The sequence below is a fragment of the Myxine glutinosa genome, chromosome 2 (assembly GCF_964187855.1).
Source record: "Myxine glutinosa chromosome 2, kmMyxGlut1.1, whole genome shotgun sequence".
Classification (NCBI taxonomy): Eukaryota; Metazoa; Chordata; class Myxini; order Myxiniformes; family Myxinidae; genus Myxine; species Myxine glutinosa.
This window is the reverse complement of record NC_136262.1, coordinates 271,991,944-272,017,840: the sequence shown is the minus strand read 5'-3', so window position 1 is coordinate 272,017,840 and position 25,897 is coordinate 271,991,944. Positions and strand designations below refer to the sequence as shown.

At 49.5% G+C, this 25,897-nt stretch overlaps 1 protein-coding gene across 1 annotated transcript in view; it reads left to right on the top strand.

Moving 5' to 3' along the window:
* The window catches only part of CC2D2A (coiled-coil and C2 domain containing 2A), a 486,222-nt gene that overhangs the window by 458,777 nt on the left and 1,548 nt on the right, over positions 1 to 25,897 (top strand). Inside the window, exon 29 of the mRNA XM_078772721.1 lies at positions 14,843 to 15,017. Coding sequence (XP_078628847.1) covers positions 14,843 to 15,017 — 175 coding nt within the window. The remainder of the gene's footprint in view (positions 1 to 14,842; positions 15,018 to 25,897) is intronic.

Sequence of the window (25,897 nt, the reverse complement as noted above, 5' to 3'; positions counted from 1 at the left end):
TCCATGTGCTCCCTCGCACACGCGCTACGACCGACTCACTCTCGCCAGCACCTTCACTCCTTGGCACGCACTTTTTCCTCACACACCCCAGGGTCGGACTTTCTCGCACACCTCCTCTTTCGCACACCAGACCTGTCGCACACTTCACCAACGGCCTCTCACGAACACCCGGGTCCATCTCGACCCCCAAGCTTCTTAAATCCCCTGGCGCATCATACGCACGACCATATTGGTCACCACTTACACCGGGTCCTCTTCCTCTTCGCTTCTCCTCCATCACCTGCGAATCCCTCATCCGGTTAATGAGCACATCATCACGATCCGAACACAGACTTTGGACCAATTCTTTTATCTCCTCTTTTATCTCTTTCTTATCCCCTCTCCGTCGCTTCTTAATTTCGCTCACCCCTTCTTCCACTTCTTCTAATTTCTGCTTCACCTCTTTTATGTCCCGGTACGTCTCCTCAAGCTCATCCTCTAAGGCTACCTTGACCGTTTCCATGTGCGTCCTCACCTGCCGGTCCTTCGTCTCCATTACCTCTATCACCTCTTCCAACCTCGTTGTCAGTCCCTCACGTACCATCTGACATTCCCTCTTCGTCGCTACCAAGTCATTTTTTAGGTCATTTTGTGTCGCTTTTAACCCTCCTATTACCGCTGTGTTCTTCTTTACCTGGTCCGTTAGTTCTTTCTGTCCCTCCGTCAGCTGTTCCACTTCCTGCGTCAGGTCCTCTATACCCCCTTGTAACTTTACAGTCCCCTTTCTCACCTCCTTCTCCATGTGCTCCTTACAGTGCCTCACCTCCTCGCGCACTCCTCCGACCTCCTCACTCACCCCTCTTCTGATCTCCTCTCCCATCACTTGCATCTCCTGCCCAGATGCCACCCTCATCTGCTCCATTTCCTCCCTGTGAGCATCCAGTTTGGTTTCTACCCCCATTCTGACCCCCTCTATCTGCTGCCCCATTTGTTTAACTTCCCTTTCCGCTTGGTCCCTCATGTCCCTCAATTTGCCTTCCATCCTGTTTTCTAACCCCTCTAACCCATTTTTCACTCCTTCTATCTGATTCTCCTGGGCAGCCATTCTATTTTCTACCCCCATTAACCCATTTTTCACCTCTTTTATCCCGTTGTCTAACCCCTCAAAATTATTGTCTAACTTCCCAAATTTCTTGTCTAACTCCTTAAAATTATTGTCTAACTTCCCAAATTTCTTGTCTAACTCCTTAAAATTATTGTCTAACCCCTCACTGGTACCCCTCGCTTCGTCCCTCATTACCCCCATTTGGTTTCCCATTACCCCCATTTGGTTTCCCATTACCCCCATTTGGCCCTCCAATCGCTCACTCTGAGCATCCATCCGGTTCCCCATTTGTTCCATAAGGGCCCTCATTTGCAGGAGGAAAAGGTTCGAATCCACCAGGGGCGCTGCCACGGTCGCGGTCGCCGTGACCAGCGAGGCGCCATTTTGTGCGTCTGCTACCCTCGCTGCTTCGCTCTCCTCACGTCCCTCAATTTGGTCCTGGACCGACCCTGCCTCACTCTCCTCTAACGGAACCCAGCCGACTTGGTCTGCCATAGCGCGACTTTCAAAATTCGGGTTTTTATTTTCGTAAAACAAATTCAAATTTCGCCGTTATAATTTCGAGCGGGAAACGCGCTCCGGATCGAATTCTACCTCCCCAACACCAATTGTTACCCTAGTGGTACAATTGGTGTTCCAAAATTTGGGCCTAATAAATTTAGTCCCAGGTCCGAATCCGACACTCCTGACACCAATTGTTACAGACACGACTTTGATGTTATGGTGGGCCGAGCGGAATGGCCGCCGTGTCCGCACAAGTTACCCGATTATACTCGAACCTTGTCCGAGTCGCGCTATGCTAGGTCAATGAAGGAAAAGGACACAACGGCTGGGATTCAAATGACACAACACCAAGGGTTCAGTTCTCAAGACCTCCGGAGGAGGTTATATTAGGGCGGAAGGTCAGATTACAACGACAAGAGGGACAGCATAGAAAGGCAGGCACTTAGACACACTCTTATAATAGCCCCGACAGACGACAGATAAACAGGACAAAAACTGACTCACACGGGGATTGATGGCAAGGAAAGCGGGTATCGATGGCTCAAGGTGCACTCTTGGCTCAAGGACAAATCGACCCGGTCCGGTCCAATGATGCGGGGAGGTCGCTCTCAGCGCTGGAAGGTCGCGACTTGTCTTCTTCAGTCGGGGGCGCATCTCACGTCACATCCGGTAAGTCGCTGCGTATATCCGGCGGGGAGTGACACGCCCTCGGCTCGTTAGCTCCGCCCCAGATGGAATCGGTCCGCCCTTCTTATTGGGTGCGGGGGGGGTTACCAGGCTCCGCCCTTGACGAGGAGCTGACAGCCAGCCCCTTCGTGGTAACCCCGTGGAGCGCATGGGTAATGGCGGCTAACCGAGCCGGAGTGAGGACGCACACTCCCCGCGCGCCGTTGTTGTAGTTGTTGTAGTTGTTGTTGTAGTTGTTGTAGTTGTTGTTGTAGTTGTTGTTGTAGTTGTTGTTGTAGTTGTTGTTTGGGGAAGAAGATGGGAGGAGGTATGGGAAGGTCCTAAACTCACTACTGGTGCCATATAATCACATTCTGGTGCAACGAAGAGTCAGAATTAATGGAAACGAGTCCTTAACTGACATAGACTAAGAATAACTAGCAAGATGTCCGAAAGTTGTCTACGTGAGATGCGGTGGACCTGGGCACGACATTTAATGGGGGAAAAAGGGGAAGGTCGGTTCTACAGAGTGTTATTTACAGGCAATAGGACTAGGGAATGGGGGATTGGGGATAGTTGGGGAGTATTGGGGAAATAGGGGAATATTTACAAGCGGATATGGATAGAGGCCAAATCCCATATCCGCAACATTATGTTGAAAAAGTCAAAACTTTACATGGGGTGTACTTGCTTTTTCACATGACTGTGTATATATATATGTATATATATGTATATATATATATGTATGTACATATATATATATATATATATATATATATATATATATATATATATATATATATATATATATATATATATATATATATATATATATATACACACAGTATATAGTTATGTTTGTGAGGGAGGGGGGCAGGGGGGGCTAATAAGATATTACCTCAAGAACAGTAAGAAATGTATTGATTAAGCTTGAGTTATGCTTCTGCGAGTTTGCAAACATGCACGGGTGTCGCCCGCAGACGTCAGCATGGGTGTTTGCCAACATACTTGCACGTAACGTTAACGCGTGCACTGGGGGGCAGTGTTGCATTTACTAAAACTAAACAATGTACAGAAAACGAAGAAGAACCCACAAACGGAAACCCGTTTTCACCTCCAGTAAAAGTGTAAACAAAGACTTGCTCGTTGCATTGTAGTGGATCAATTTGTGTAGCCTACAGAAATGGATAGGAGAAGGATACCGAATGGCTTCAGGAAGAATTTATTTGGCTATGCTCACGAGGGGGCAGGGTGATGAGTGCAACAAGGAGTTGGACATCGACAAAGAGAGTGCAAGGTGTTCTTTGTCTCGTCTCCCTGCTTCATCGTCCTACCTACCTGCTCGTGTCCTGCCTACCTGCTCGTGTCCTGACGTCTCCCTGCTTCATCGTCCTGCCTACCTGCTCGTGTCCTGCCTAACTGCTTGTGTCCTGCCATATCCCTGCTGTTAACAACATCACTGCTCTTACAGCACATCCGGTTGCCGCGAATATTGTGTTTGAATGCGCCAGGCCGGCATCTCATGTTGTGCATCTTTGATTATTATTCCAGTAAAAGAATTTGGAATTCGTATGGTGACTCTGCTCTGATCCAGCTACCTCATTACCCTGCACCATCACACCGGAATACTGTTATAGGGCAACATTTTCTAGGGCTTAAAGATTTTATGCTAGGGCTTAAAGATTTTTCTAGGGCTTAAAAATTAATTCCTCAGTGGGTAATTTGCCCCGTGATCTTCCCTCCATCTTTATTGCAATTAAAAAGCCCGTCAAACAACAACTATAACAAATGACTCCATTCACTCACAACGCCGTGAAGGCTAACCAACACCCAGCACATTTGCCGATCGTCCTAGTCAAGGGCCGCCTCACGGCCAACCACGGCATCTGAACATTCCCGCACAATGACTCGACTCTGCCCCCCCGACGACTCGTAAAGGGGAGGCCATGCCCCGGCCTTCGTGATTGAGTAGCGCTCGATGATTGGGCAGAGTGTGACGTCAGCGTGGAATATTCTAGAGCCGAAAGGAAAAAGACACGTCTCGCCATCTTGCTCTCTCTCTCGCTCATTCCGGCTCTCGTCTCGAGTGGATGCTGTTTGTCTCGGGTGCTCTGGTGAGGAGACGTGTCGGGGCTTTGGGACTTTTGAAACGTGGAATAAGGAGGTGTTGGTTGACGGTGGTGCTCTATGGAGAAGGAGGGGGCCGTGAGCGAAACAAAGAGGGATCCTGCCTGCTTGCCTCACGCCGGCGGCTGGCTACGGGCGCGGTTCCCCACCATCTTGTGCGCTTCACGCGCAGTGGATTGGAGGCGACGAATGCCAAGCCCCCTCATTGAAACAGAGCTAAGTGCCGGCCGGCAGAAACATCATTTATTTTTATTTAATCTTTCCCCTTGTTTGTATACCAGTCTGAGTGGAGACGTCTCAATTTAGGAAATAGTTTTTTACCTCACCATTTATTTCGTTTTTATTGCTCTTGCATTTATTTTCATTAATCCTTTATTTTTGCATTTCATCCTTGTATTGTAGATTTTGCTTGTCCCGTATTTGTGTTTATGGGTCGAGTCATTAAACCCCATGTCGGCCGTCCGATCAGATAAGGCCTTGAACCATCCCGCGGCGCCAGACATAATCCCGCCAGGTTCGATATACGCATTGTTGGAGTTGAAGCTCATTTTGGTCATTCGTCCTCTTGAGGTCTTAACCCTGGGGACACGACAATACATCAGCCAATAGGTCTAGTTAATGGCTTTCAAAACAAATTCCACCGAAGTGCTATTGTTTTTGCTTTAAAATTAAAAATATATAAATAAATAAATATATATAAATATATACACACTTGATAACTTTTCAAAATATTATTACCCAAATTGAATGTGCTGGTCTAATGGCCTAATGGATAAAGCAGCAGACTGGATAAAGCATCATCAGACCATCAGAAATGGATAAAGCATCAGCTAGGGAGTGTAGGTTTGAGTCTCATCTGGGTTGAGTAATTTTTTATATCATCTTGAATAATCAAAGGGAGGCACAAAGTACCCCTTCCTTTTTTTGCGATGGTTTCTCTGCATGCAACTTTAAAAGCATCTCACGCATCGAGATTGTTTGCATAATTTTGAGAGCATCTCGCGAGATCTTGGAGACGACGTCACGGATTTTCGAAGCTCCACACAGTCTCCACGTTTTCAAAGTTAAGTCTGTTCACAATTGTATTTTGTCGAAACTGTATTTATCTTTCAGTGTGTGAACCTATAGTGTGTCCCTTGGAAGTTTCTCAGTGTTTATCTTTCATAAATTAATCATTTGTTTGCCGCGAGGCACGTGAGGCCTTGTAGCCTCAGGCTTCCCCCGTCGAAGTTTGTTCCTTCCTTCGCTGGCTTTGATAGGTTTTTTGATTTTCTCTTCTCCCCCAAACTTCACCGAACATCTACTCTTTGTCTAACGTTGTAACCCCCACCCCACCCCCCCCCAAAACAAACAAAAAAAAACTTTTATTTCCCTTTCTCTTCGTGTGCTTTTGTCCCATCGTGTGCTTTTGCCTCTGTCCACGTGCGCTGTCCCGCCCCGCCCCCATTATCCCCTTGCCTTCCACCTTTTGCCTGTTCAAGTGACTCATGGTTGTCCCTCGAGGCTCCCTCTCCCCATTGGTATTTTTGTGAATAGAAGATTGTTCTTCACGGTTCTGTTTAAATATGTTTAAACTTTCCCCTGGAGTGTTTTATTCAGTCGTATATTACAACACGCTGTTTTTCTTCCTATTTAAAAGGCTCCTTTCAATTTCCTCTTCAACTCATTCCATTTCAAAAAAATATTCAATCTCTTATAATTCTTTCTCACTACATGCTCTAAATTCGCATTCATTCCACGCCTCCTCCATCGTTCTTAAACGGATCGCTAACTTGAAAATCACAACAAACCCAATTTGTCATAAATGTTCATCTTTCATGAATCATCCACTTTCTAAACTCCCCCCCTTTCCCCTCCCCTCCTAAACTCCCCCCTTGCCCTTCCCCTCCAAATCTCCCCCATTGCCCCTCCCCTCCTAAACTCCCCCCTTGCCCCTCCCCTCCTAAACTCCCCCCTTGCCCTTCCCCTCTTAAACTCCCCCCTTGCCCCTCCCATTCAAAACTCCCCCCAACCCCTCCCCTTCAAATCTCCCCCCCCCCCAACCCTCCCTCCCAAATTCTCCCTCCTCCCACCTCCTTCTCAAAGCTGCCTCCTCCCCACTTCATCTCCCTTCTATCTCATACCTCCACCTCCCCCAACCTTCTACTTTCCTCTGCCCCCCCTCAAACAACCTCATGCCTCATCCCATCACCATCAAACCTTTCGTCCTCCTCATCCTTCCCTTTCTTGTAACTCTTCTGTAATCTCTGACACACTATCAACTGCTCTTCCTACCTCCCCCTCTCATCCTTCATCTGACCCTACCCCTCCATTCCCCTGTCCTGCACCCAATGCTCCTCCTCTCGCCTCATTAACGGTATGGACCTCAAACATCCGGGTGCTTGGCTCAAACCTGATTGATCTCTACATTCAGGTGCTTCTGACAATCCAGACTTGATCTGCTCAACAAAAACTTTCCTCCTTCACGATATCTCTGATTCCTTAATATCTCTTCCTGGTTACTCCCTCCTCCGGTATGATAGACCTGAGCCTCGTCCTGGTGGTGGGGTTGCTATCTTTATCAAAAACTCTCTTCCTCACTCTCCTTGCACTGCCCTCTCTCCACCCCACACCCAGGAGTACCTCTGGCTATGGCTTCCTCTCCACTCCCACCTTTTGTTCATATGTGTTCTGTACCGTCCTCCAAACAGTGATGACTCAATTTACATTTCGCTGTCGGACAACCTGGACCAACTTCTATTAACTCATCCAAACTCTCTCCTCCTCATATGTGGCGACTTCAACTGTCATCATGCCAGCTGGCTGGGTGTGGGTTCATCTCTCACCAGCCATGGCACCTCAGCAAAGGACTTCTGCGACTCATTGGGACTGACACAATCTGTCAATTTCCCGACCCGGATCTCAGTCAATGGAGTATCTTCTCTTCTGGACTTGGTTATGACTAACTTCCCTGCAAATGTCTGCTGCTCTTCTTCTGCTCCAATCGGTTCTTCTGATCATGTGCTTGTTAAAGTGGACATCTCTCTGGCCATTCTCAGAGAGCCTCCTCAGCGCCGACGAGTCTGGCATTTCACTCAGGCCAACTGGCACAGGCTGCAAGCAGCCATCAATCACCTGGACTGGTCTCCCATCTCCACTGCCTCTGACATCAATTCTTCCCAGGAATTCTTCCAAAGCAAACTGCTCTCTCTCGTGCACAGATTTATCCCATCTCGTCTTCAGTTGTCTTACCCTTCCTCCCGTCCATGGTACACTGAATCTTGTGGTGAGGCAGTTGCCCTGAAACAACTTGCCTTTACCTCTTGGAAGGCAAATCCAACTGAAGGCAATCTCAGTTCCTTCCACCAAGCTCGGAACAAGTGTGTGTCCACTCTCAAGAGTGCCAGGAAGCACTATCTCTCCACACTCAAGATCGAACTCTCAAACCTGTCTCCTTCCTCCAAATCCTGGTGGCGTCTGGTCAAATCCGTTTCTGGTGTTTGTTCCCCCTCCATCCCCTCCCTTACCTCAAATGGCTACACAGTTGACACTGCACGTGACAAAGCCGAATGCCTCAACTCTGTGTTTGCCTCAATATCTTGTGTCCCAAACCCATCTCTCTCTGTTCCCACCTTTCCCAGTCGAACCCAACTCCTCCTGGTCTCTGTGTCCTTCTCTCCTGACAAGGTGGAGAAGTTTTTGTCAAACCTCGACTCTGATTCTGGACCAGACGGCATCAGCCCACGGGTCCTAAAATCCTGCTCTACCGCTCTATCTCACCCTCTTTCTGTTCTTTTCACCCTCTCTTGTACTCAAGGTCATCTGCCAGCATCTTGGAAATCAGCAAACATTACTGCTTTACACATGCTTTGGATATCAAATCCTTCCTCTTCTCCAATGGCTTGATCTCTGATCATCAAGTTGGTTTCAGACCAGGTCATTCCACTCTGGACATGTTGCTTCTGCTGTCTCAACAATGGATGGAGGTCCTCAATGCCAAACAGGAAATCAGAGCTGTCTCACTTGACATATCACATGGCTTCGATACGGTCTGGCACCCAGTTCTGCTCACCAAACTCTCCTCCTATGGTATCCATGGAAATCTCCACTCATGGCTTATGGACCTCCTCTCTGGTCGTAGGCAACGTGTGGCCCTGAATGGATTTCTCTCATCTCCCCTTTCTGTTCTGGCTGGAGTTCCCCAAGGTAGTGTTCTGGGCCCTGTGCTTTTTCTGGTCTTCATCAATGATCTCTCCGACTCTCTGGAAAATCCTCTCTATCTCTTTGTTGATGACTCCACTATCTGCCGCTCTATTTCTTAACCTTCAGATCGGCAGTCTACAGCCTCCTCACTCTCTGCAGACCTGGACAAAATCACAGACTGGTCAAACAAGTGGAACATGTCTTTCAATCCTGACAAATCTCACACTCTTACAATGTCTCTCCAAAAGGACCGACTGGAAAACCCTCCCATCTACTTTCTCAACAATCCTCTCCAAGAAGTTCTGTCGCTCAAGCTTTTGGGTCTCACTATCTGCCATGATCTTTCTTGGGAAAACCACATTTCCAAGCTGGCCTCCAAAGGCAGTCACCGACTGGGCAATGGGCATCCTCCGTCATACGAAGTCCTTCCTTGGCACACCTGAGCTCCTCACCACATACAAGGCTTTCATCCGCAGCTCAATGGAATACTGTTCCCCCCTCGGGGCTGGTGATCCTGCCTCACACCTAGCTCGGCTTCCCGCTGTTGAAACCAAAGCTTTCAGAATCATTGGAATCTCCTGCGATGAAGTTCACTCCGAGGGCCTTTCACTCACTCACCGCAGGCAGGTTGGTGGTTTTTCTGTCTTCTACCGACTCCTCTCCGGCCTTGCTCCCCCAGCTCTCTGTGCTCTGTCCCCCCAATATTCCTTCAGGTCGCACAATATCTGCCTGCAACCCTCTTATGGTTAAACTGCCAAAATCAAGACTCTCTGTTCACCTTCACTCTTTCATTCCCCTTTTCTCCCACCTCTGGAACAAACTCCCCCACTCCCTTCAATCCCACTCCTCCCTCCAGGTCTTTAAAACAGCTGTCCACCACCATCTCTTATCTTCCCCCATCCAAAACCTTGATCTTTTCTACCCCCGCTAATTCACCCCAGATATTTTTTTTTTTTTTTTTTGAAATTCCAACTTCTTTCCTGGAAGTCCTTGCAGTGTTCATGTTTTATACCTCTCCCACCTCCCCCCAAGCCCTCCCCTCCCACTTTTCTCCCAATGTCCCTGCTCTCAAATGTTGTGTTTGTGTCCTTCCCCCTCTCTCCCCATCTTGTCTACTGCTCCCATTATTTTTTGTGTTTTATGTGTCGGTTTGACTTTTTGTGTGATTAATGTTAGCTCTTTCACGAGCCTCGATGTTGTATACAAAAAAAAAAAAAAAAAAAAAAAAATGGGAACTGAAAATTTGTTTGTCGGATTCTGCTGGTGTAATATATTGTTGCGGATATGGGACTTGGCCTCAATATCCGCTTGTAAATACTCCCCTATTTCCCCAATACTCCCCAACTATCCCCAATCCCCCATTCCCTAGTCCCATTGCCTGTAAATAACACTCTGTAGAACCGACCTTCCCCTTTTTCCCCCATTAAATGTCGTGCCCAGGGCCACCGCATCTCACGTAGACAACTTTCGGACATCTTGCTAGTTATTCTTAGTCTATGTCAGTTAAGGACTCGTTTCCATTAATTCTGACTCTTCGTTGCACCAGAATGTGATCGTATGGCACCAGTAGTGAGTTTAGGACCTCCCCTTACCTCCTCCCATCTTCCCCATGTCCACTACAACAACAGAGGGGCGCGGCGCGGCGTGCGGGGAGTGTGCGTCCTCACACCGGCGTGGTTAGCCGCCATTGCCCATGCGCTCCACGGGGTTACCACGAAGGGGCTGGCTGTCAGCTCCTCGTCAGGGGCGGAGCCAGTAACCCCCCCCGCACCCAATAAGAAGGGCGGACCGATTCCATCTGGGGCGGAGCTAACTAGCCGAGGGCGTGTCACTCCCCGCCGGATATACGCAGCGACTTACCGGACGTGACGTCAGATGCGCCCCCAGCTTGAGAAGACAAGTCACCACCTCCAAGCGCTGAGTGAGACCTCCCGCATCTTTGGACTGGACCGGGTCGATTTTGCCCCTGAGCCAAGGTGCACCTTGAGCCATCGAAGACCTGCCCCTCCTTGCCATCAATCCCCGTGTGAGTCAGTTTTGTCCCGTTTATCTGTCGTCTGTCGGGGCTAATATAAGAGTGTGTCTAAGTGCCTGCCTTTCTATGCTGTCCCTCTTGTCGTTGTAATCTGACCTTCCGCCCTAATATAACCTCCTCCGGAGGTCTTGAGAACCGTATCCCTGGTGTCGTGTCATTTTAATCCCAGCCGTTGTGTCCTTTTCCTTCATTGATTTAGCGTAGCGCGACTCGGCAACGTTCGAGTATAATCGGGTAACTTGTGCGGACACGGCGGCCATTCCGCTCGGCCCACCATAACATCAAAGTCGTGTCTGTAACAATTGGTGTCAGGAGTGGGATTCGGACCTGGGACTAAATTTGTTAGGCCCAAATAGTGGGAAGTAGAATTCGATCCGGAGCGCGTTTACGCGCTCGAAATTATAAAGGCGAAATTTGATTGTGTTTTACAAAATATAAAAACCCGAATTTTGAAAGTCGCGCTATGGCGGATCAAGACAGCTGGGGTCCGGTAGAGGAGAGTGAGGCAGGGTCGGTCCAGGACCAAATTGAGGGACGCGAGGAGAGCGAAGCAGCGAGGGTAGCAGACGCACAAATTAGCGTCGTTGCGCCCGACATTGCGGGTGCGCAAAATGGCGCCTCGCTGGTCGCGGCGCCCGCGACCGTGGCAGCGCCCCTGGTGGATTCGAACCTTTTCCTCCTGCAAATGAGGGCCTTTATGGAACAAATGGGAGACCAAATTGGAGGTTTGAAAAACAGTATAGAAGCTCAGGGTGAGCGATTGGAGGGAAAAATAGGGGTAATGGGAAACGAAATGGGGGTAATGAGGGATGAAGCGAGGGGTACCGGTGAGGGGTTAGACAATAATTTTAAGGGATTAGACGAGAAATTTGGGAAATTAGACAATAGATTAGGGGAAATACAGGAGGGGTTAATGGGGGTAGAAAACAGAATGGCCGCTCAAGAGAATCAAATGGAAGGGATGCAAAAAGGGTTAGAGGGGTTAGAAAACACCATGGAAGGCAAATTGAGGGACATGAGGGACCAAGCGGAAAAGGGAAGTTAAACAAATGGGGCAGCAGATAGAGGGGGTCAGAATGGGGGTAGAAACCAAACTGGATGCTCACAGGGAGGAAATGGAGCAGATGAGGGTGGCATCTGGGCAGGAGATGCAAGTGATGGGAGAGGAGATCAGAAGAGGAGTGAGTGAGGAGGTCGGAGGAGTGCGCGAGGAGGTGAGGCACTGTAAGGAGCGCATGGAGAAGGAGGTGAGAAAGGGGACTGTAAAATTGCAAGGGGGTATAGAGGAGTTGACGCTGGGAGTAGAACAACTGACAGTGGGACAAAAGGAGTTGGGGGACCAGGTAAAGAAGAACACAGCGGTAATAGAGGGTTTAAAATCGACACAGAAGGAGATGAAAAAGGACGTAGGGGTAATTAAAAAAGAGTGTCAGACGGTACATGAGGACCTGACGAGGAAAATGGACAAGGTGGTAGAGGTGATGGAGGTTAAAGAGCGGGAGGTGCGGGAGCACATAGAAAAAAATAAAGTGGAGTTAGAGGAAGAACTTAAAGGGGCGCACGAGGAGATGAAGGAGGTGAAGCAGAAATTAGAAGAAGTGGAAGAAGGGGTGAGCGAAATTAAGAAGCGACGGAGAGAGGATAAGAAAGAGATAAAGGAGGAAGTAAAAGAATTGGTCCAAAGTCTGTGTTCGAATCGTGATGATGTGCTCATTAACCGGATGAGGGATTCGCAGGTGATGGAGGAGAAGCGAAGAGAAAGAGGACCCGGTGTAAGTGGTGACCAATATGGTCGTGCGTATGATGCGCCAGGTGATTTAATAAGCTTGGGGGTCGAGATGGACCCGGGTGTTCGTGAGAGGCCGTTGGTGAAGTGTGCGACAGGTCTGGTGTGCGAAAAAGGAGGTGTGCGAGAAAGTCCGACTCTGGGGTGTGTGAGGAAAAAGTGCGTGCCAAGGAGTGAGGGTGCTGGCGAGAGTGAGTCGGTCGTAGCGCGTGTGCGAGGGAGCACATGGAAGCGCGGTGTGGTAAGTGTTACAGAGGGTGTGACGGGAGAGTGTGCGCAGGAGTGTGCGCGAGAAAGGTGTGTGACGGACGGGTGCATGGGGAAAGAGTGCGCTGTCAAAGGCAAGGAAGAATGCACACCTGTGGGTAGTGTTACAGAGGGTGTAACGGGAGAATGTGTGCGAGAAAGGTGTGTGACGGACAGGTGCATGAGGAAAGAGTGCGCTGTCAAGAGTAAGGGTGAGTATATTAATTAATTCTGACTCTTCGTTGCACCAGAATGTGATCGTATGGCACCAGTAGTGAGTTTAGGACCTCCCCTTACCTCCTCCCATCTTCCCCATGTCCACTACAACAACAGAGGGGCGCGGCGCGGCGTGCGGGGAGTGTGCGTCCTCACACCGGCGTGGTTAGCCGCCATTGCCCATGCGCTCCACGGGGTTACCACGAAGGGGCTGGCTGTCAGCTCCTCGTCAGGGGCGGAGCCAGTAACCCCCCCCCGCACCCAATAAGAAGGGCGGACCGATTCCATCTGGGGCGGAGCTAACTAGCCGAGGGAGTGTCACTCCCCGCCGGATATACGCAGCGACTTACCGGATGTGACGTCAGATGCGCCCCCAGCTTGAGAAGACAAGTCACCACCTCCAAGCGCTGAGTGAGACCTCCCGCATCTTTGGACTGGACCGGGTCGATTTTGCCCCTGAGCCAAGGTGCACCTTGAGCCATCGAAGACCTGCCCCTCCTTGCCATCAATCCCCGTGTGAGTCAGTTTTGTCCCGTTTATCTGTCGTCTGTCGGGGCTAATATAAGAGTGTGTCTAAGTGCCTGCCTTTCTATGCTGTCCCTCTTGTCGTTGTAATCTGACCTTCCGCCCTAATATAACCTCCTCCGGAGGTCTTGAGAACCGTATCCCTGGTGTCGTGTCATTTTAATCCCAGCCGTTGTGTCCTTTTCCTTCATTGATTTAGCGTAGCGCGACTCGGCAACGTTCGAGTATAATCGGGTAACTTGTGCGGACACGGCGGCCATTTTGTTCGGCCCACCATAACATCAAAGTCGTGTCTGTAACAATATATATATATATATATCTTTCTAAGGTCCTGGCTCAATGGCCTAATGGATAAAGCATCAGACTCACAAGATGGGGATTGTGGGTTCAAATCCCGTCTGGGTTGAATATTTTTTTCAAGTCTTTTATACCGTCTTGAATGGAGTATTACACGATGAACAAATGCATTTTGTTTGTTTTTAAAATGTATCCTGTGAAAAATGCCAGGGGCATGGAAAGGCCCCTTTATATCAGGTTATGTGCCATGTGGCAAAGTCGAGAAAAGAAGGGACATTCCATGGCTTGTAGAAAATGTCGACCAATAGAAAAGAAGGGACATTCAAAAAATCTTGTGTACATGCTGGACTACCATTGTGTTCTGAGGGAAAGAAGAAGAACCACCTTTATATGACATTTTTCCCCGCAGAGCAGGGGTTGGCCTTTTTTGGGCACCATGGTCCCTTTTTGAAGCAATGTTTTATGGCCAGATGCCCTTCCTGCAGCCAACCCTGTTAGTCACCTCTTGCGACACGCAGGGAATTACCATTGAACTGGTGCTCAATTCTAGAAATGCTCTAGAAAAGTTCATATATAAAGGAGTGCCCTACATCTGGCAAATAAAATACATTTACTTCTTCATGCAGGTGTATGAATCAAATTGGCACCCCTTTATATGAACTTTTCTAGAGTATTGCTTGGTTCCTCCTAAGAACACACGGGTAGTCCAGCATGCACACGAGATTTTTTGAATGTCCCTTGTTTTCTATTGTTCGACATATTTTCTATAAGCCATGGAATGTCCTTTCTTTTCTCTACTTTGCCACATACACTTACATAAAGGGGCCTTTTCTATGTCCCTGGCATTTTACCCAAGAATATACATATACATATACTTGGATAAAGGTACACAAAGTATAAGGAATTCAAGAACCCATCCCAGTGTTTACTTGGTTAGCTCCATTAGCGCACACACCTTCAAACTCTCCCATCTTGGTTCCATTCCAACCTGACTATATTGTGACAAGCCATTGTGCACTGGGACCCTGACCACATTATCAATTCCTGTCCTGGTTTGTAAGGGATGTGCCAGGAGTGGCAAATCCGTGCTTCTGGGAATGATGGAACCAGCAGTGACATTCCGCAAACAACAACACAGACTGCCGGGTCTAAAACAAAGTAACCTGTGTTTCAGAATTGAGAAAGTACTGAAGGAAAAGGTGATGGAGTGGAGACCCCTTCAGCCCACCAGATGGAACCGCCATTGTACAGCCGTCCTGCGTCGTGCTCTACCAGACCTTGAGTTCGGCCTTGTCTCAGACTCGAAGAGGTCTGGAGGAGACCTCCAGCATATTCTGAACGAGTACCAGGTATTGAACATGCACCCAAGGTTGAGAACCTCAATTCATGACATGGTACACATTGTGTCCATAAAGTCATTGTGCAACTTTGAACTTTTACACCTTTTGATGTACACATGATAGAAACAAACCATAAATGCGACATTAAAGGCTAATTCAAAGATAGAAACAAACCATAAATGCGGCATTAAAGGGTAATTCATAGATAGAAACAAACCATGATTACGGCATTAAAGGGTAATTCATAGATAGAAACAAACCATAAATGCGGCATTAAAGGGTAATTCATAGATAGAAACAAACCATGAATGCGGCATTAAAGGGTAATTCATAGATAGAAACAAACCATGAATGCGGCATTAAAGGATAATTCGAAGATAGAAACAAACCATAAATGCGGCATTAAAGGGTAATTCATAGATAGAAACAAACCATAAATGCGGCATTAAAGGGTAATTCATAGATAGAAACAAACCATAAATGCGGCAATAAAGGGTAATTCAAAGACAGAAACAAACCATAAATGCGACATTAAAGGATAATTCAAAGATAGAAACAAACCATAAATGCGGCATTAAAGGGTAATTCATAGATAGAAACAAACCATAAATGCGGCATTAAAGGGTAATTCACAGATAGAAACAAACTATAAATGCGGCATTAAAGGGTAATTCATAGATAGAAACAAACTATAAATGCGGCATTAAAGGGTAATTCATAGATAGAAACAAACTATAAATGCGGCATTAAAGGATAATTCATAGATAGAAACAAACCATAAATGCGGCATTAAAGGGTAATTCATAGATAGAAACAAACTATAAATGCGGCATTAAAGGGTAATTCATAGATAGAAACAAACTATAAATGCGGCAGTAAAGGGTAATTCATAGATAGAAACAAACCATAAATGCGGCATTGAAGGATAATTCATAGATAGAAACAAACCATAAATGCGGCATTGAAGGATAATTCATAGATAGAAACAAACCATAAATGCGGCATTAAAGGGTAATTCATAGATAGAAACAAACCATAAATGCGGCATTAAAGGGTAATTCATAGATAGAAACAAACTATAAATGTGGCATTAAAGGGTAATTCATAGATAGAAACAAACTATAAATGCGGCATTAAAGGGTAATTCATAGATATAAACAAACCATAAATGCGGCATTAAAGGGTAATTCATAGATAGAAACAAACCATAAATGCAGCATTAAAGGGTATTTCAGAGATAGAAACAAACCATGAATGCGGCATTAAAGGGTAATTCATCGATCGAAACAAACCATGAATGCGGCATTAAAGGATTATTCAAAGATAGAAACAAACCATAAATGCGGCATTAAAGGGTAATTCATAGATCGAAACAAACCATGAATGCGGCATTAAAGCCGCATTCATGGTTTCCCTGAAAATACTAACTTCCCTGAAAATGTCTGCTGCTCTTCTTCTGCTCCAATCGGCTCATCTGATCATGTGCTTGTTAAAGTGGACATCTCTTGGACCATTCTCAGAGAGCCTCCTCATCGTCGACGAGTCTGGCATTTCACTCAGGCCAACTGGCACGGTCTTCAAGCAGCCATCAATCATCTGGACTGGTCTCCCATCTCTCCCGCCTCTGACATCAACTCATCCTGGGAATTCTTCCAAATTAAATTGCTCTCTCTCATGCACAGATTTATCCCATCTCGTCTTCAGTTGTCATACCCTTCCTCCCATTCTTGGTACACGGAATCTTGTGGTGAGGCTGTTGCCCAGAAACAACTTGCTTTAGTCTCCTGGAAAGCAAATCCAACGGAAGGAAATCTCATTTCCTTTCACAAAGCCCGAAACAAGTGTGTGTCCACCCTCAGGAGAGCCAGGAAACAATATCTCTCCGTTCTCAAGACCGAACTCTCTTATCTGTCCCCCTCTTCCAAATCCTGGTGGCTTCGTTTCAAATCTGTTTCTGGTGTTTGTTCCCCCTCCATCCCCTCCCTCACCTCAAACGGCTACACGGCTGACTCCACACGTGAAAAAGCTGAATGCCTCAACTCTGTGTTTGCCTCTAAATCTTGTGTCCCAAACCCATCCCTCTCTGTACCCACTGTACCCAGCTGCTCCTGGACTCTGTGTCCTTTCCTCCTGACAAGGTGGAAAAGTTTCTCTCAACCCTCGACTCTGATTCTGCAACTGGACCTGACGGCATCAGCCCACGGGTCCTAAAATCCTGTTCTTCCGCTCTTTCACTCCCTCTCTCTGTTCTCTTCACCCTCTCTTTTGCTGAAGGTCATCTGCCATCTGCTTGGAAATCAGCCAACATCACCGCTTTGCACAAAAAAGGTGCAAAAACAGATCCTAGCAACTACAGACCAATCAGCCTTCTCCCAATTATCAGCAAAGTCATGGAATCCATCATTGCTTCAGATATGAAATCTTTCCTCTTCTCCAATGGCTTGATCTCTGATCATCAATTTGGTTTCAGACCTGGTCACTCTACTCTGGACATGTTGCTTCTGCTTTCACAACAATGGATGGAGGTCCTCAATGCCAAACAGGAAACTAGAGCTGTCTCCCTTGACATATCACGTGCCTTCGATACGATCTGGCACCCCGCTCTGCTCACCAAACTCTCCTCATTTGGTATCCATGGAAATCTCCACGCATGACTGGCGGACTTCCTCTCTAGTCTAGTTAATGTGTGGCCCTGAATGGGGTTCTCTCATCTCCTCTTCCTGTACAGGCTGGAGTTCCCCAAGGCAGTGTTCTGGGCCCTGTGCTTTTTCTGGTCTTCATCAATGATCTCTCTGAATCTCTTGAAAATCCTCTCTATCTCTTTGCTGATGACTCTACTCTCTGTCGCTCCATTCCTCATCCCTCAGATCGGCAGTCTGCAGCCTCTTCACTCTCTGCAGACCTGGACAAAATCACAGACGGGGCAAAGAAGTGGAACATGTCTTTCAATCCCGACAAATCTCACACTCTTACGATGTCTCTCCGAAAAGACCGACTGGACAACCCTCCCATCCACTTTCTGAACAATCCTCTTGAGGAAGTTGAGTTATTCAAACTCCTTGGTCTCACTATCTGCCATGATCTTTCTTGGCCAAATCACATTTCAAAGTTGGCCTTAAAAGCCAGCCACTGAATGGGCATCCTCCGTCATACAAAGTCCTTCCTTGGTATACCTGAACTCCCATCCACCTACAAAGCCTTCATCCACAGCTTGATGGAGGTACTGCTCTCCTTCCTTGCATCATACCTTGCTCAGGTTGACGCCATGGAAACCAATGTGCTCGAGATTATTGGAATCTCCTGCGGTGGAGCTGAGTCTCTCTGCCAACGCTTCCTTTCTGGTCTTGCAACCTACCTGCTCTCTCCGTACTTTGTCTCCCCTCCTCCTCCCAAGGTTTCTGCAGGGTTCACACGGTCCACCACCAACCCCTTCTGGTGAAATTGTAAATCCAGGATCACTACTCACCTCCACTCATTCGTTTGTCTTTTTTTCCACCTGTGGAACAAACTTACCCATTCTCTTCCATCTCATTATTCGTCCGAATCTGTCCACAACTTTGAGATATCCTGCCCACAGACAGACAAACAAGCAGACAAAAAGACAGACAAACAGACAGACAAAACAAACCAGGAGACAGCCAAAACAAGTAAACAGGCAGACAAAGACCGCCAAAACAAGCAAACATGCAGACAAAGACTGCCAAACAAGTAAACAGGCAGACAAAGATCGCCAAAACAAGTAAACAGGCAGAGAAAGACCGCCAAAAACAAGTAAACAGGCAGACAAAGACCGCCAAAACAAGTAAACAGGCAGACAAAGACCGCCAAAACAAGTAAACAGGCAGACAAAGACCGCCAAAACAAGTAAACAGGCAGACAAAGACCGCCAAAGCACATAAACAGGCAGACAAATAAGCAGCCAAAACAAAAAGAGAAGACATAGACAGACAGATAGGGGTGAAAACATAAGGTCTGTCTACCTTCAGTGGTGGAGGTAAGTACCGTTTCATACACCATTTCTACTTTCTATCATGTATTGTACACTATGAGGTGTGTGTGTGTGTGTGTGTGTGTGTGTGTGTGTGTGTGTGTGTGTAGCATTTTTACCTAACGGACGTCTGACATTTGACCTATTGACCCCAAAATGAAACCAGGTCATCTTTGCATGATAATACATAGTTGTACCAACTTTGCAAAAAGTTCCATCCCTGGTTCACAAGTTATCGAGGTAACAGGATTTTTACCTACATGACCTCTGACCTTGGCCCACATTTATTTCACAAGCTGAAATAATTGTGTTCATAACTCCACGATGCTGGTACTGTATCCTTAGCAATGATGGTTTTAGTTCCAATGAAATACTGGGAACTGTCGTCATGGTAGCCATTGACATATTAAACCATTGTCGATATGTGTGAAGCCTCATAGTTAGAGAAAGGAACCCTGATGCTGTCCGACTACCATTGTATGGAGATAAAGGGGATGTGGGCCTTCCCTCAAAAGTAGGACAGCCTGGAGGTACGGACACTCGCCTCCCAGCTGTCTAGCCTAGCTTCAAATCCCAATGCAGCTACAAACTACCATCCTGGTGACTTGCAGGCAGGGCGAGGCATCTGTGTGTCCTGTCCCTCGGATTGACATTAATCTTTCGCGAAAAGAACGTGAGTTATCGCCGGTATTCTGAGCAAATCAAATTCCCGCCCCAGTTAAATGGTTCATGAAAGGTGCACCCACCCCCAAAGAAAACGCTTCCTGGCCAATTACAAAGTATAACAAGAAAAAGAGCAATCAGAGATTGCAAACCCTCGACAAGATGTATTTTCAGTGGTTTTTAAGGCTTTTGTGTTAAAACAAATATGGCGGGCGAACCACGTGCGATGACGTCATCATTATTTTTTTTCCTCCACTAGTTTATGCCAACACGGCGCTCAAGAAATTTCATCTTGATTGGATGAAGTTTTGTACTTGTCGATTTATGACATCATAATGGAGGCACCTATGACATCATCATTAACATATTTTATTCCCCATGGAGAGTTCTTTACAATGAGCCATGTCTCAATTTTTTATATTCAGCACTTTCGGAGATATAGAGCTGCAAAGTTTTTCGGTTTTTCAAAGATGGCGGCCGAACCACGTGACCTATGACGTCATAATTATCATTAAAAATTATACAGGTGGAGTTGCACCTGTGGTGAAAATTTCCTGTCAATCGGACCAGGTTGCAGAGAAAATCATATTTATTCTGTGCGGACAAACAAACAGACAAACAGGCGGGCTCAAATGCAATACCCTCTCCTCTGGCGAGAGTAACTAGATGGTATTCACAGAATACTTACCCTACGCAGTCAACTTGTTGTGAGCCAACTCTTATGTTTTTGAACATTTTTTAATCCTATATGGCTGCCAGACCACGTGAGCGATGACATCATAAATTTATATTCTCCTGTAGCGGTTACCGGAAGCATTACACAATCCCCTTGCACCGGCCGATGACGTAACCGGCGGGCGGTCACTTGCCCGGCCTCGTCCGGACTTGCCTTGCCCGGGCGGACACTTAGTTTGCATACCATGCCCCGTTGAGAGGCGTGGCTTACCGATTTGCATAACACGCCCCGCCTGAGAGGCGTGGCTTTTGTGTGGTGAACTTTGGTTATAAATTGCCGCCCGTTCTATCGGGCTTTTCAGTGCTTTTGAGTTGAGCTAGAAATAAATAGCTCAGTGAAACTTCGTTCCTGGTATCGTCCATTTTGTCCGGCTTTATCGTGAGAGCATAGCTCCACAATTGGTGACCCCTTTTCAAGAACATGGCGATGGAGTCATCTGTAGCTTTGAAGCTCCCTGGCTTTTGGGAATCGCACGCAGCCGTCTGGTTCGCCCAAGCGGCTTCTCAATTCGCCCTGCGGAACATTACGGAGGACACGACGCGCTACCACCATGTGGTCTCCGCGCTCAACGCCTCCACTGGCGCCCGGGTCCTGAGCTTCCTACAGAACCCGCCGAACGCCGACAAATACGGCGCGCTCAAAGGCCTACTCCTCGGTGCGTTTGGACTCACGGAGACCGAACGCGCGCGACAACTGCTCGACCTCCCGGAGCTGGGTGAGGCCCGTCCATCCGGAACGCATGGACCACATGCTTGCTCTACTCGGCGACCACAGTCCAAATTTCCTCTTCCGCGAGCTGTTCCTCCAGCAGCTACCCGGGCAGGTACGATTAGCTTTGGCTAATTCGCCCTTCACGGACCCTCGCGCCCTGGCCAAGGAGGCCGATAAATCTTTCTCGGCCAGGCGACACGTCGGAACGGCCTCCTGGAACCCTGGGCCGACTGAGGCAACGCACGCGCCACCACCGGCCGAGTTAGCGCCACTGGCGGCAGCGGCCGCCGCGACGCCCCGTCGACCGAACCCGACGCGAACGCCGGAGCCTCCACCAGAGCGGACCATGTGCTAGTGTGCTACTACCACGCCAGGTTCGGGCAGAAGGCCAGAACGTGCTGCCCACCGTGCACTTTCGGCAGGTCGGGAAACGACCAGGCCGGCGCTCGCTGCCTGCCATGAGCGTCAGCCATTCAGGCAGCCTTCTGTTTATTACGGACACAGCGTCCGGGCGGCGCTTTTTGTGCGACACCGGCGCTCAGCTGAGCGTGATACCCGTCTCGGTGCAGGACAAACAGGCCGCGCTTTGCGGCCCCATCTTGGTCTCCGCAAACGGCTCCTCCATCCGCACCTTCGGTTCGTGCAGCGTCACATTCTGCTTCGGGGGCCAGTGCTTCAGGTGGGACTTCATCACAGCGAACGTACCCATGGCCTTCCTGGGTGCAGATTTTCTTTGCGCGCATGGGCTTTTGGTTGACGTCAAACGGCGTCGGCTCATCAATGCGGAGACCTTCAGCTCGCTCGCTTGCTCACTGAGCGGCTCCGCACCAACCAAGCTGGCCTGCGCTCTCCCGGCCGTGGACGATTTCACCTGCCTACTCGCCGAGTTTCCCGCCCTCACACAGCCGACGTTTTCGGCCGTCGCCGTCCAACACGGCGTCGAACACCACATCCCGACCACAGGTCCACCGGTCTACGCCAGGGCTCGTCGCCTCGACCCGGCCAAACTCACCATGGCGAAGGCGGAATTCGACCCACTGGAGCGATTGGGCATTGTGCGGCGCTCGAATAGCGCGTGGGCCTCGCCCCTGCACATCGTGCCCAAACCGGGTGGCGGATGGCGACCATGCGGCGATTACCGCCGTCTCAACGACGCCACCACCCCCGACCGGTACCCAATACCACATATACAGGACTTTTCCGCCCCTTTGGCGGGGCGGGTGATCTTTTCCAAGGTCGACCTCATTCGGGGCTACCACCAGGTACCCGTCCGGCCGGCCGACGTGCCGAAGATGGCAGAAACTACACCTTTTGGCCTCTTCGAGTTCCTTCGCATGCCGTTCAGCCTTAAGAACGCGGCCCAGGCCTTCCAACGGCTGATGCACAGCGTGCTGCGTGACCTCACCTGCCTTTTTGTCTACTTGGACGACATTCTCATCACCAGCACTTCCCGGGCGGAGCAGCTCATCCACCTGCACACGCTTTTTGAGCGCCTCGGCCAGCACGGCCTCATCATCAACCCGGCGAAATGCCAGTTTGGCGTAACGGCCATCGACTTCCTGGGGCACCGCATCACGAAGCGCGGGGCCGTTCCGCTGCCGACCAAGGTGGAGGCAGTCACAAGTTTCCCGTGCCCCCGCTCCATCAAGGCCCTACAGGAATTTTTGGGAATGGTAAATTTCTACCACCGGTTCGTGCCTCGCGCCGCCCAACTCATGCGCCCGCTGTACGAAAGCCCTCCGGGGCAAGCCGGCCAAGCACGACGTCGCCTGGACCAAAGAGATGGACGAGGCGTTCACGGGCGCTAAGCTGGCCCTTGCCAACGTGACCATGCTGGCGCACCCGGCGCTCAACGCACCCATCGCCCTCACCACGGACGCTTCCGACTATGCGGTGGGCGCCGTGCATGAACAGTGGGTGAACGGGGCTTGGCAACCGCTGGCCTTCTTCAGCCGACAGCTTCGCCCTAGCGAGCGCAAGTATAGCGCTTTCGGCCGCGAGCTCCTCGGCCTTTACCTGGCCATTCGCCACTTTCATCATCTTTTAGAGGGCCTCCCGTTCACGGCGTTTGTGGACCACAAACCCCTGGTCTTCGCCATGGCCAAGGTTGCAGATCCGTGGTCGGCCCGCCAGCAGCGCCACCTCTCCGCCGTGTCCGAATTTACGACGGACATCCGGCACGTCGTGGGCAAGGACAACGCTGTGGCCGATTGCCTCTCCCGGTCCGGCGCGAACGCCGTCCACCTCAGTGTGGACTTCGCCCGCATGGCAGCCGACCAGACCGCCGACCCCACGGTGCAAGCCCTCTGGACAGCGGACACAGGCCTGCGGTTGGCCGACGTCCCCTTCGAGGACACAGGCACAGTTCTACTGTGCGACGTTTCCCTGGGCCAACCTCGCCCCATCGTGCCCACCGGATGGCAGGGGCATATTTTTGACTCCCTCCACGGCCTTTCCCACCCGGGCCGGAAAGCGTCGCAGAAGCTCGTGGCAGCGAAATTCGTCTGGCACGGGCTCCGAAAGGACATCCGCGACTGGGCCAATGCCTGTGTCGCCTGCCAGCGCGCGAAGGTCCACCGGCACACCCAGGCCCCGTTGGCACCATTCGATGTGCCCGCGCGGCGCTTCAACCACGTCAATGTGGACCTGGTGGGACCCCTTCCCTCCTCGCGGGGCTTCACCCACCTCCTCACGATGGTGGACAGGACCACCAGGTGGCCGGAGGCCATCCCGCTGGCATCAACAACATCCGCCGATGTGGCGCAGGCCTTCATTGGCACCTGGATTGCCCGTTTCGGCGACCCCTCGGACATCTCCTCCGACAGAGGCCTGCAATTCACCTCTGAGCTTTGGGGCGCGGTCGCCCAGGCCTTGGGGGTCAAGCTACACCGCACTACGGCCTACCACCCCCAAGCCAACGGCTTGTGTGAGCGGTTCCACTGCTCGATGAAGGCCGCTCTCAGGGCCAGCCTCCAGGACGACGGTTGGGCTGACAGGCTCCCGTGGGTCCTATTGGGCCTCCGAACGGCCCCTAAAGAGGACCGCCAGGCTTCCACCGCCGAGCTGGTCTACGGCCAGGCACTGCGCATGCCGGGCGAGTTCATCCCCGACGCCACCGGCCCCTGGTCCGCGGCCGGCCAATGCTCGGTCCTCCAGGAGGCCGCCAGGAGGTTTGCCCACGTCCCATCACGGCTGCCCCCAACCCCACGTCCCCCCAGCACTTCGCACTGCGGAGTACGTTTTCATCCGGAACGACGCACACCGGGGACCGCTCCGGCCGCCGTATGATGGACCTTTCCGGGTCCTGAAGAGGGACAACAAGTCGTTCATCGTGGACATCGGCGGCAAACCGGACCACATCTCCGTGGACCGCCTCAAGCCGGCCCATTTGGACCTCGACCAATCTCCACGGTTGGCCCTTCCTCCACGACGGGGCCGTCCCCCGTCAACCAAGCCCCCCGCCTGACCATCCACCGCCACGCCACCTACCACCCCCACACGAATCGCCAGGGGTCGTTTTGGCCGGGTCATCAAGACCCCCCTCAAACCTGACTCTCCCGGTGCAAGTTAATTCTGGGGGGGGGGGGGGGGGCGCATGTAGCGGTTACCGGAAGCATTACACAATCCCTTTGCACCGCCCGATGACGTAACCGGCGGGCGGTCACTTGTCCGGGCTCGTCCGGACTTGCCCGGACTTGCCTTGCCCGGGCGGACACTTGGTTTGCATACCACGCCCCGTTGAGAGGCGTGGCTTACCGATTTGCATACCACGCCCCACCTGAGAGGCGTGGCTTTTGTGTGGTGAACTTTGGTTATAAATTGCCGCCCGTTCTATCGGGCTTTTCAGTGCTTTTGAGTTGAGCTAGAAATAAATAGCTCAGTGAAACTTCGTTCCTGGTGTTGTCCATTTTGTCCGGCTTTGTCGTGAGAGCATAGCACCACACTCCAATATAATTGTTGCATAGATCATGCTCAATACATTTCAAACTGATCAGACTAAGTGTTGTCCCTGTCGAATTATGACGTCATAATTATGGCACAAATGACGTCATCGTTAACAACACCTATTCTCCATATGGAGTTCTTTACAACGAGCCACGTTTCAATTTTTTCCATAGAGCGGTTTTGGAGATATAGAGGTGCAACGTTTTTCGGTTTTTCAAAGATGGTGCATGTACCACATGACCTATGATGTCATGATTATCATTAAAATATTCTACATGAGGAGACGCTCCTATGGTGAAAATTTCGTGTCCATCAGACCAACAGTTGCTGAGAAAGAAAATTCACAATGATCTGATACGTGTTGTACTTGTTGAATTATGACGTCATAAAGAAGGCACAGATGACATCATCATTAACATATCTTATTCCCCAAGCAGAGTACTTGACAATGAGCCATGTTTCAATTTTTTCCTTGGAGCGGTTTCGGAGATATAGAGGTGCAACGTTTTTCGATTTTTACCAAGATGGCGTCTGTACCACGTGACCTATGACGTTATAATTATCATTAAACAATTCTCCAGGACCAGCTGCACATATTCTGATAATTTCGTGTCCATCGGACTAACAGTTGCAGAGGAATTTTTGTTTTATTCATACTGATCAGATCAAGCGTTGTCCTTGTCGAATTATGACGTCATAATTAAGGGACCAATGACATCACCATCAACATATATTATTCCCCACGGGGAGTACTTGACAATGAGCCATGTTTCCATTGAGCAGTTTGGGAGATATAGAGGTGTAACGTTTTTCCAAGATGGCGCCTGTACCACGTGACCCATGACG